At 47.0% G+C, this 12384-nt stretch overlaps 2 protein-coding genes across 6 annotated transcripts in view; both read left to right on the forward strand.

Annotated features, from left to right (window-relative positions):
* The first annotated feature begins 965 nt into the window (after positions 1-965).
* On the forward strand, positions 966-2911 carry PRR18 (proline rich 18). Its single transcript, XM_081904986.1, has one exon. It carries the CDS (start codon positions 1383-1385, stop codon positions 2163-2165), a length of 783 nt encoding a protein of 260 aa, XP_081761112.1. The 5' UTR covers positions 966-1382; the 3' UTR covers positions 2166-2911.
* Positions 2912-8276: 5365 nt separating this feature from the next.
* LOC309367507 (uncharacterized protein) overlaps positions 8277-12384 on the forward strand; it is a 48135-nt gene continuing 44027 nt past the window's right edge. Inside the window, exon 1 of one of the 5 annotated variants that reach the window (XM_081906902.1) lies at positions 8277-8673. The gene's annotated coding sequence lies outside the window, so the exon portion shown is untranslated. Of the gene's footprint in view, positions 8674-12222; positions 12244-12384 lie in introns of those variants that run through there. The other 4 variants (XM_081906898.1, XM_081906901.1, XM_081906900.1 and 1 more) reach the window with 4 other exon arrangements.

A 12384-nucleotide genomic window follows, 5' to 3' on the forward strand; every position in this document is an offset into this window, starting at 1 on the left:
ATATAAACATTGGTGCAAATGTGTATCGTGTGCTGCTGAAAGTCAGGGAACGTAAGTCGTATGTAGGATTTATTTGAATAAATTATTAAAGATTGTGGTGTATCTTAGTAATGCTAAATAAAGTGACAATTTCCAGCATTAACATGCAACATTAAAAACTACTTTAAGAGCTAATAAAAACTTTAGAATTCAAGAAAAACATCATGTAATTTTGGCATCGTGCTAATTGCCAAGGGGAAGAAAGGGTTCTACACCCAATTTTGCTAGGTTGGCTATTTATACAAGCCTTGTATAGTGGGGTGAAAAGTTAAATAGCATTCATGTTTTTACTTGCTAAATAAAAAAAACCTCTCCCAAGTAGAGGGAGGGGATAGATAATACTTATAGTTCAGTGTAAGGCGGCTTTAAAAGTGGATGTCTTATAGATGTGTGGAATGATGAAGGGTGTGAGTACATAGTGTATAAATGTTTTGTTCAGCTTCTTTGCATATCGTGTTAGTGTATTGGGGGCCCTGTGGGTGTGCTACTGGTTTGCTAATTCCATGTACAAATGGGATGAGATCTGGGTTACAAGCCAAGCTTTATGTAGACAAAGATGGGGAGTTAAGCTGTTGCTGCTTTCTCCCCAAAATCTACTGAACCTTAAAACTATGGAGACTTACTGTGCCTGCAATCCCTTTTGGATCTGAATCTTCAAGCTGATCTTATGCCTATAGCATCCTTCCTGCTCATTAGATACCTTTGTTATTTTTTCTTCCCCAACTGCGCTTTTGGGAGCAAGTACATTGGTGAAAGGCTCCGCGCAGAAGATCCGCGAACAAGTAGCTGCTCTTGTGTCAACTCAACCTCTGATATAGCCTGGCAATATTTATTCTGCGCGCAATAGACCATCGGGGAGAGACGATATATATGTGTGTGTGTGCGTTTTAAGGAGAGCCAAACTACAGGCGCGCAAAGTCGTGTTCTTGGAGGCGCAAGACGGGTCTCGGCTGCCTGATGCCGCCCCCCCCCCCCGTCGGCGCTCGCGGGACTTTCTCTTTCCGCCTGATAGGGGGCGGCTGCCCGCCCGCCCGCAGCCACGGCGCCCGGCTCGCTGGCCGGCCTCCGCCGAAGCCCTCGCCTCTTCTCCCCCCGCCCGGCCCTCTCGGCTCCTCCTCTCGCCTCCAACCAGCCGCGACCGCCGCGTGTCTCATTCATCCGCAGTGCCAGAGAGCGACGTTCGCCGCGCGGCCGGGCTCGTTCGCGGAAGCTGCCTGGAAGCCCCGGCTGAGGGCGAGAGGCTGGCCGCCGCCGCCGCCTCCTCCTCTGAGGCGAAGATGTCGAGCTGAACTACAACACACAAGAGGAGGAGGAGGGAAGGGGCTCCCGCCGGCGGCCGCGCCATGTCCCTGCCTCCTATCGCGCCACCACCTGCTGCCGCCCCCCGACTCCAGCTCCGGAATGCGCAGCAGCCGAGCCCGGGCGCTCCCAAAAAGGCGCCGGCGCCCCCCCTCGCGCCAGCCAAGCCCCCTCGGAAAGGTCGCGGCGGCGGGGTCCCCGCGGAGCGCGGCGCCTTCTCGAGCTCTTGGCCCAGCGCTTCTCTCCCGAGGCAGCCGCCGCGCAACAGAGGCGCCCCGCCGCCGCCCGCCAGGAACCCGCCCGCCACAGCCGCCCCGGCCGCGGGGGCGCCTCCGTCTCCGGCGTCGCGAGGCCGCTCGGTGGTGGGGCCGCCGGGCGCGCGCTCCTGCGAGAGCCTTTGCGCGGCGGCGCAAGCGGGGCGCGGGGAGGCCGCGCTGCGCTTCTCGCTCAGCCTGCCTCCCGAGGCGATCCGGGTGCTCCAGCGCCGGAGCCTGGAGAAGCAGCAGCAGCGGCGGCCACGCGGGAGGACGCCCCGCTCCGCCTCCCCGGACGCCGCGAAGCGCCCGCTGGCTGGGTGCTCGGCCGGCGGCGGCGGGGACTTGCGCGCGCTGCTGCAGGTGTCGCTGCTCAACGAGCGCCACCGCTACGACGACGTGGAGTACGAGGAGGAGGCCGACGGCGAAGGGGCGGCCGGCGTCCCCGGAGCGTGCGCGGCCGACGAAGGGCTGGTGCGCAAGTGCACCGAGTGGCTCCGCGGCGTCGAGAGCGCCGCCGCCCGCGACCGCGCCGACAAGCTGGACACGCTGCCGCACTTGGGCACCCTGTGAGCGGACGGCCAGGGGCTCCCTCTCCCGGGCCCTCGGCCAGGAAGCAGGCAGACCCGAGCCCGCCGTTCTCTTCCTAGGGTGGTGTCGTAGTTGGTTCTTCGTCGCCAAAGGTCGCCTTCCCACATCACCTGTTGTTGACTGTGAACGGATTTCCTCCTCTGTCGGCAGAAAGCTCTTCCACCGGCCTGTGTGTGTGTTTTCTGAAAAATAACATAACACGTTGCGTTAGGCTGATCTTCCAAGCTCAACCACGCCTCTGTCTGTTATAAGAATTGCTTTCATCTCGACCCTTTTTCAATGGATTACTGCAGCTCAGACGAACAATTCATCTTTGTGCACATAGTGCGTGGAAGGAAATGTGCTTAATCGCCCCCTACACCCTTTTGAGCATGAGAGGTGCCTCCCTCTTGGGCACCCTGCGCTGGGAATCTGTTCCACATTTGTTTGGGGCTGTTGTTGCTCAAAATCTTAATCGAAAAAGACAGTTTTTCTGATAATCTTATGGAAAAGCAATCCTTTGTGTCATTTTTGGCTGGAATAATAGAGACAATAGCTTTAAAGTGATGGGGAACGAAGTTCAGCCTCTCTGTGTATAGATTTTACAGTGGCCAAATGTAAATGTTGAACTTTTTCATGAGTGTGTTTAACTTATTATGGTAACATAGCAATGTGTTTTTATTTTTGTAGCTTGTGAAAAGAACTGAGTGCACAGAGACAGCTGAATATTTTTTGTCACACTTTATAAAAGCATACCGTATTTTTCGCTCTATAAGACACACCTAGTTTTTGGAGGAGGAAAACAAGAAAAAATATTTTCTGAATCTCAGAAGCCAGAACAGCAAGAGGGATCGCTACACAGTGAAAGCAGCAATTCCTCTCGCTGTTCTGGCTTCTGGGATAGCTGCACAGCCTGCATTCGCCCATAAGACGCACACACATTTCCCCTTACTTTTTAGGAGGGAAAAAGTGAGTCTTATAGAGCAAAGAAATACGGTAATTCGCAGCCTAAGGTCCAGGAGAAGGTAAGGAATCTTGTTAGTTTCTCCATTTTTTCTTCCCTGTTCCTGAGACTGCAAAGTTTAGGGAAGAGCTTTTGTTTTACATGACTAAGTGCAGGTGACTCCAAAGAAAGAGGCTGTGTACAGTACAAAAACTTGGCACAAACTTCAGTACTAACAAACTTCTTTAAAGTACATTGTAAATGAATAGCACAGTGATTTTGTAAATTTGTAATATTTCTATTTATTTGAATAAACAGTTAAAATTGGTGAGAAAGCATATTTTGCCTGTTTATTCTGCTCCTCCACAGTTATGGGGTGGGACAGGAAATAAAGGCTATACTGTTGAACAATCCTGTATTTTTAAGTGCTATTATTTCAATGGGTGAGATTTAAGCATATAAAGCTCTCTCAGTTGAAATGGATAGGGCTGCAAATTGCTTTGCTTTGAGTGAAATTTTTAAAAGAATTGCTGTTCTATAAAATAAATCCAGCAGATTGGTAATCTCACACTGGAATGATAGCTAGGTCTTTGAGATCATTGTGCATAAAGGAGCCAGGGAGGCAAGATAAAAAACAAAGGCTCTGCAGCAAAATTGAGTTTTCTGAGGAACTCTAAGTGAGAGCTGCATATTTAGCACTTCCGTATTTGTGTTGTGTACCTGTCTTTTAAGAGAACTGATAGAAACAAACACCTATTTTGACCCTAAAGGATAAACAAACCCTCTTTTCTTGCTAATCGTTAACAAACTTTCATATGGAGCAAAACAATAGCACAGAGTTATAAACAAGATAGTAGTCAACACTAGTCCCAGGCAGAGTACATACACCCATTGAAGTTAATAGGATTAGGTTTAGTAGGGAGGAATTCATATCTGCTAAGGCAGTTGTTCCATCAGGGCAAACATTTCTCCCTTCTCCCACCATGTACTTTTCGGGGGGTTCTCCCTATCTCCCCTTGCAAGGGGCTCGTGGGGAGGAGAGCCCCCTTGTGCAAGCAGAAGTCCCTACATCGGACTTGTTAGTTGAATCTTTCCCTTAATGTCAGTGGATCTACTGTGAGTAGGGCTTTGTTGAAATTCAGGGTAAGTTTTACTCAAAGCAGACCCACTGAAATTAATGAACACCGATTCTAGGATTCTACTTGAGTTAGGTCCGTTCATTTCAATAGGTCTGCTCTTTGTTGAATTCTATCCAGAGTCCCTCAGCTGGAGTTGGTGCATAAAGATTACCCAAATGAAGGCAGCAACCAGCATTCTGAGAGTGGAGGAGGCCTGAACATGTTTTTTTTCTCCTGACATGATTCAGCGTCTAACAAAATGCATCTTTGTGGCTTTAGTTTTATGTGCTGGCTTTATGCTTATTTTAAAATACAAAGAACACATTCATTGGAAGGTTTTTAAATGCAACAGGCAATGAATTTCTCCAGAACATTGATGCCAGCCACAAGTGAAATGCTTTAGACCAGTGGTCATTTCATACATTATCTGAACAGCATGGGAGCTGCTTGAATGTGGCAGAATCCCACGCTGCTCTCAGCACTTAGAACGGAAACAGCAACTGATGGGGATTTTCTCTGCTTCCCCTGCCAGCCTTGTCCAGCCCATAATGTTCTTTCTAACAGATGTTACCAGGGTAGTATGGGCCTAAGGAGGCAGTAGCTGCCATGTGACTCAGGTGGCACATGGAACCACTGTCTTATGAATCACATCTATAGCTTGGAGAGAGAGAGAAAAAGAATTATTTGGCAGTGTCTCCCTGATTGGCAGTTTGGGATGGAATGGTGTGGAACACAATAATGTGGCTGCAATAAAGAAATATTTTAACCATGTTGCACATTAAGATAGAACAAAACAGTGAATTGCATGTTCCAAAAGATTTTTAGACTCCAAGCATTAAATATTAGCTTAATTGTGAGCCTGTTGAACACAACATGATTAAAGCCTTTAGAAAGTTAAGTAGGGTTGCCATACGTCTGGAATTTCCCAGACATAGTCGGAATACTGCAGTCAGAAGCAGTGTCCAGGCGGAAATCGCTGAAATGTCCAGGAAAATCTGGACGTATGGCAACCAATGTCAGAAGCCTAGATTTTTGTGAATTTCCTTAAAACTAGCTCCAAAACTTCTTTTTAAGAAAAAAACAAAGTTATCAAATTTTCACTTTTTGAAATATGGCAACCCTAGAGTAATGCTCCAAGTCTCATCAAAGGTAACTGCTTCAGTATGGAATTATCAACAGCCAGCCAGAGTAAACAGAACTGTTCACATTTCCCAGCCCCATATATATGGAGCATTCAGCCCTCCATATGTTGCTGAACTACAACTTCCAGCAAGCATGATCGATGGCCAAGGGTGATGGGAGTTGTAGTTTACCAACATCTGGAGGGCCAAAGTTCCCCCACATCTGCCCTGTAATGAGCTCTGAAGTCTTAAGGAGAGGGAAGAGACATCAGAGCTGTGATTCTGAGAAATCCTAATACTGCTTTTTTCCTTCTACCTCATTTCGTTCTTGCATAGTGTGCTATGATGTATAGTAGGTGACCTGTGGCCTTCTAGATGTCATTGGACTCCAACTCCCATCATCCCTGGCAATTGGCCATACTGACTGGGGCTTCTTTCGTTATTTCTTTTGTTCTGTGACTTCTAGGTCCAGGGTTGTTGTTTTTTGTCCTGCCCCACTTTCTCACAGTTTACTGCTGCATTGGAAGAAATGCCAATCCGCAGAAACCCCAATTGACGCTTGCTTCAATTCGGTAGTAAACAGAGGGTTTTCCAGGGAAAGTGGCAGGACAAAAGAAAGACTTCCCAGACCTGTGCCTAGAAATCATGGCCTAAATGGAAGCACAAATGAACCCTGAATCTCCTGCCCCTTTCCTTCTTTTTAAACTTCTTTTTAAAAAGTGGGCTTTCCGACAGCAGCTGCCTGTCAACTTTTATGTGCAAATTAGCATGTACAGTATTTGTGTCATGGGCCTATGTCCTGAGTCCTTTCAAGTACCCATCAACACCCCTGCTGCGTACATTTGCACATCTGGGCTGGCTTTTCTCTGGATGACTAGCATCCAATGGTGATTTGCATTTTTATATAACCTCACACCATGTCTTTCAATAGTCAGAGTGTCAACAAGTGATGAGTGTTTGTATTAAATATTGTTGATCCATGTATGTACTGTTAAAAATATTTATATATCAGTTTGTGGTTTTTATATATTTGAGCCATTAAAAATTGTATTTTCAGGCTTTGTGTGTTAAAATTATATCTTATGTAAATACTTTTTTTCCACGGGCAGAAATCTTGCACATACTTATTGGAGTTTAAGTCTAAGTAAGCAATCATAGGATCAGTGGTGGACTTTGGTAATGTTTGGTAATACAGCGCCCTGAGCGAGGCCAGAATTTGCCTGCCCCCACCCCATGGATCTTCTCAATTATAGATAGATAGGATTATAGATAGGATTGAGGAGTCTTGTAATATTCAGATAATGGAAACCCAGAAATCAATAGATCTAATGACCTTTGAGGGCAATAATCAATAGGGCTTGATTCTCATGTTCTAAAGCAGGTATGGGGAACCTGTGGCACTCCAGAAGTTGTGGATTCCAACCACCAGGGGCCGACCCAGCCCAGCCCCAATGGCCAGGGATGATGGGAATTGTAGTCCAACAATATGTGAAGCCCCCACATTCCACATCCTTGTTCTGGAGTATTCATCAGATGGTGTACCACAGCTGATTTAACATTATTTGACAAATCTTGTTCACTCTTCACATAATCATAGAAAAGGGGGTTAGAATATGGTAACAGAGTAGTATATATCTCCATGTTATTGTGAAGTCACTTTTAGGATAATTAATACAGAATGAAGTATGAAGATAAACAAAATAAGAGGGATCAGTCCTTGTGGCCACCAAAATCATTTCTCCCTTCTATATGACAGGAGCTAACTTTGTTAAGCTTGTGTGTGTGTTGTTGTTTATTAGCCTCCTGGGGGCTGACAGAAAATGGATGGAGAAGTCATTTATGTGCTGGGCACAGAGAAGAGGGTTCCTCTGCTTCAGCAACCTGCTTGGTTGCGCAGTGGGAGACTAGAGAGCTAAATCCCTTCTCTGCCAACCCACTTGCTTGCCTGCATGAAATTATTGGGTCATCTATGCGCTCAGGCTAGTGTTTAAATTAGGATTGGAGAACCTATAATTTTTCAGATGCAGCTGGACTACAACTCCCGTCATCCCTGACCATTGACCATGCTGGCTGGGACTGTTAGGATTCAGAGTCTAGCAGCACCCAGGGAATCTAAGTAGTCTTACTTGCAAGCAAGTTGCATTAATTAACATCAGTGAGATTAATTCCAAATAAAGTTGTTTGACATGCGGAAGTGAATTGAACTATACCTTCCTAATGTGTTTAGGGGGACAAGGCTTTTATTTGTCAACAAAAAGTTATTCAAATCTCATGAAAATATTGTGCAGTTAGCTTTTAAGAACCAGGATCAAAAAGTTCTAAAATAATATTAAGTAGGTAGATCCCTACCAATGGATATCAGCATCAGAAGGAAGTGGCCGTTTTTGGAGAAATGCTCCTACAATATAGCTTTTGCTTTTTATTTACTTCAGCTGGAATATTTGTTGCATTCCATCAGACACAATGGGATGCTGTGATTTGTTCCCTTTGGAGCGCCATGGAAGCACGTCCATAACAAGGGCAACCATCTTGCAGCAAAATGCCTTTTTTGCAGACATGCTTTCCTGTACTTGTTGCCAGATTTGCTCTTTGTACACAGTGCAGAACTAGCTGTGTTTGAACTGCCTAAAAAGCTCACCCATCACCACTCTACTTTTCAAAGCGCCTGGTTGCAGCTGGCCTAAACACGAAAGCTCATACCAAGAACTAACTTAGTTGGTCTTTAAGGTGCTACTGGAAGGAAATTTTTTTTGTTTTGACTATGGCAGACCAACACGGCTACCTATCTGTAACTGATACATAGGTAAGTTACCTTAGCCACTTCCACCGTGCCGGGCTGCGAAAGGAGAAGAGCCTTTGTTCACCAATGAAAAAGTTTGACCTCGTACTTCTTCATCTTTCTGTCTCGGACCGGCCAAGAGAACCTGCAGCTCCCCATTTGTTGAACTATAACTCCCATCAGTCCCAGCCAGCACGGTCCGTGGTCAGGGATGATGGGACTTGTAGTCCAGCAACCTCGGGGAGCCCCCTCACATTGGCCGCCCCGAGCTTAACGCATTCCAGTGGCCACATCAATATTCATGGCGGGATATCTCGCTAGGTACCTTTTCTTTACCAGGGCTTGTTTCATGGGCCCCATTTCACGGCGAAGCACTACTTTGGGAGAAGTGAGCGCGGGAAAGAGGCTGGGTCGGCGTCCTCCTCTGAGGCGCTGAGGGCGCGCTTCTCGCCGGCGAGGGCGGTGCCGAAAGCGAAGACCGGCGCGCCTCTGCGTCGCGGGGCTCCGGGGAGAGCCTGGAAGCCGCGTCCCGCGCTTGTCGCCTCGCGCGGTAAGTTGGCGCGGGGCGAGAGGGTCTCCTGCCAGAGGCCTCTGCGCGCGGAGCGAGAGTCTCTCTGGTCTGGGACTCGGGCAGTTGGAGGGCTCCCCCTCCCGAGAAATGAAGCCCCTTGCCCCCTTCCTGCCCGCCGTGGGGAGCGGTACAAGCCCTGGGAGGAGCAGTGGGATTATGGGGGGGGGGGGCGCTAAAAGGCAGAGGGCGCTGCCTTTGGAAAGCTGGTCCCACTGGGTCCAGTTAATCACTTTCGTTGACTTAGTTAAACTCAATAGTTTAAAAACTGGATTTTGAATAAATGTGCGATTGTGCTTTGAATTTCACTGGGTGGTTGCCTGCCTTAGTCGTGCAAGCCGCTGTTCTGCATAGCGTGGCCCGAAAAAGTTTTGGAACCAGTACTGTAATCTGGTCGGGGTACTAACTTGAATAAAATATTGGGGGGGGGGGCAAGTAAGCCCCGCCCTGCATAATCGATCACATGACAGGGTACACCCCCGCCCCCTATTTGAATCGCACTGTCCATCAATCTGGGGCAGGGGTGCAGCCCAATCAAATATTATATTGGGGGGCTGAAGGGATCTGGCCAATTGAAGGTCTGAGAACTACAGACCACAGTCCTTTATTTCAGGGGTTAGGCAGAGCTCAGGCTTGGGGGGGTCTACTTGGTGGGTTTACTACAACTCCAAAGATTCACCAATGAGAGCCTGGTGCCCAAAATACACACTTTACATTAAAAAAAGTTGAGCCCAGGAATTTGAAGCAGAGCTGATCACAGTTCTTCCGCACAGAAACCTCCTCTTAGTTACCCCCAAATGATTATTCATTGCAGCGGTATAGAGTGGGAGGAGAGTCGCTTTGTTGCTGTTCTTGTTAAACAATCGGGAGCCAGACATTCTTGCTGATCTGCTGCACATCACCCAGAGAGTTACCATTAGATCCAGATGATCTAGCTCCTGCCCACCCCATGCCGCCTTCAATACAAGGCTGCCTGAACAGCCAGCCTGGAGAAGGCACTCAAATTCACTGAGCCGATGTGAAATCTTCTTTTCTCTTACAGAGGGAATGATTGTCCTTCTCCGTGCTGTGGGAGGGGAAGGGCTGTAGCTCCAGGCTAGAGCATGTGCTTTGCCTGTAAAAGATTCCAGGTTCAGTTCTCACTATCCTAGTAGCCCTGGAGAGACTTGTGTCTGAAATGGTGAGGAGCCGAGGCGAAATAGAAAAGGCATAATCTTGTATGCCTAACCTACCCTCTCGGGATGTTGGGGGAAAATAGTATTTCCTGTTGCAAGAATTCTGAACTACAAACCTTCCAATATTTCATAGAAGAAAATCAGGGACACCTTAGGTGATTAAAATATCCCTGTTCTCAAACCAAGGATTGATGCCTGAGGATCCGATTGCCATTCTGTCACCCTGCAGTGTTACACATTGGTGAATGCCTGATTTACAGGGTCTTTGTTTATTCTGTGGTAGCCTTTATCCGTTATATTTATATAACACATTTCTAAAATCTGTTACATTCTAAAAATTTTTTCCTAAAACTTAAGAATGTTTACTAAAAAGTGTTTAGCAAAATTGGATACATGCAAGTCCCAGTCAGTTTAGTGGGACTCACTGCCTAATGAATGGATACTAGATTGCAGCCCTGGGTTGTAATCCTGTACATACTTACCTGGGAGTAATTCCCCAGTGGGCTTACTTTTGAGTAAAGGTAAAGGTACCCCTGACAGTTAAGTCCAGTTGCGAATGACTCTGGTGTTACAGCACTCATCTCGCTTTATTGGCTGAGGGAGCCGGCATACAGCTTCCGGGTCATGTGGCCAGCATGGCGAACCAGAGCAGCGGACGGAAACGCTATTTACCTTCCCACTGGAGCGGTACCTATTTATCTACTTGCACTTTTTGGCGTGCTTTCGAACTGCTAGGTTGGCAGGAGATGGGACCAAACAACGGCAAGTCCAAGTGGCACAGTGGTTTAAACCACAGCGCCACCTGCGTCCCAAGCTACTTTTGAGTAGACATGTACAAGACTTCATCTTACGTTAAAAGAAGGGAAGTTTTCTGCATGTGTAGGTGCACCCAGGTTTGCAGGTACCATTTAAAACAGTTGGAGTACATTTTTCAGCCCAAGGGCCACATAACCTTCTGGAGGCCAGATGCCAGTGGTGGGTGTACAGTGGTACCTTGGGTTACATGTGCTTCAGGTTACAGACTCTGCTAACCCAGAAATAGTGCTTCAGGTTAAGAACTTTGCTTCAGGATGAGAACAGAAATCGTGCTCTGGCGGTGCGGCGGCAGCAGGAGGCCTCATTAGCTAAAGTGGTGTTTCAGGTTAAGAACAGTTTCAGGTTAAGAACGGACCTCCGGAACGAATTAAGTACTTAACCCGAGGTACCACTGTACTGTAAATGAATGTACATGCTGCCTTTGTGCTGCAGGCCAGCTCCTTCCCATGCCTCTTTCTGTCTTCCATCTATGTAAGCAAGAGTCACAAGCATACATTCCAGCCAGCCAAATACAGTCAAAGAGAGTGTGAAGCGAGGCCAATGAGGGGATTTCCTGGGCTGAAAGTGGGCGTTTGGGTAGGGGGCATGAGGTTCCACACACTGATTTAAAAGAAGAAAACCAAATGTTCATATATATTCTGTTGGATGGCATATTTCAAGCCTCCCCCCCACAACTCCTGCAGCCATGCTGGTGCCAACCGTATTGCTCTGCTTTCCTTTAGACCACGTCTTGTTGTCTGGGCAGCCCAGGACCTCCATACATACTGCCCAGGCTTGCACCATGGGGAGGTCACTTTGGTACTGCTAACACAGCAGTTTGATTTCACCCCTGGAGGCGCATTCCATTGACTCTCTAGCCAGATGGATGCCAACAAGATATCTCTAGCCAATTCTGAAACACAGCTGTGGGACATTACTGCAGTCAAACCAACAATTCATGTTTTGCTAGATAGGCACATGAAGGGGCTGCGGCTCATATCATCTCCTAGTGTTCATGCCTCCAGTAGCAACATATGGAACATCATTTCACGAGCTACTTCATAGATGAGCAGCAATTTGAAGCCTACATTAAAACCCAGCACAATGATTGTGGCACAGATTGTCCACACCATACATTTAAAGCACTTCCCCAAGGATCCTGAAAATGGTAGTTAAGTTAACCCTTCATGAAACTATAATTCCCAGTGTTCTTAACAAACTACAGTTCCCAGGAATATTTTTTTGGGGTGCTTTAAAAGTATAGAATGTACACAGCTACAGACAGAATGGGCTTACCTCAATAAGCTGGAGGGTAATTCATTGACTAAATGTATTTGAACTAGAACTGCCTTTTGTCAAAATTCTTCAATGTGAAGCATAGCTCTAAGGAGCATTCAATATTTACTTTAAGAAAACCATAACTGTACAAAGGGGGATGACGAATCAGTGAACTGCTGCGTAATTATTAAACAGCGGATTCCAGAATTACAGTCCTTGGGCGGTTTTACCGGCAGCGATGGTGGAGGCAGCACCCTGTTTGTTTAATCTGGTGCACAAACACTTTGAGGACTGGGTTGCTCAGGTAACTAACCTGTCGCTCAGGTGAACAATATGTTGGTTTGGAACAAAAGCCTTTATACAAATGCCTAATGTTGATTTAAGTGTTCGGCTAGTCCAACCTAATTAGATGTGGCAATATTGTGTTCTCTGCAATGTATAAATT

Source organism: Podarcis melisellensis, assembly GCF_964234715.1.
Source record: "Podarcis melisellensis genome assembly, chromosome: 3".
Classification (NCBI taxonomy): domain Eukaryota; kingdom Metazoa; phylum Chordata; class Lepidosauria; order Squamata; family Lacertidae; genus Podarcis; species Podarcis melisellensis.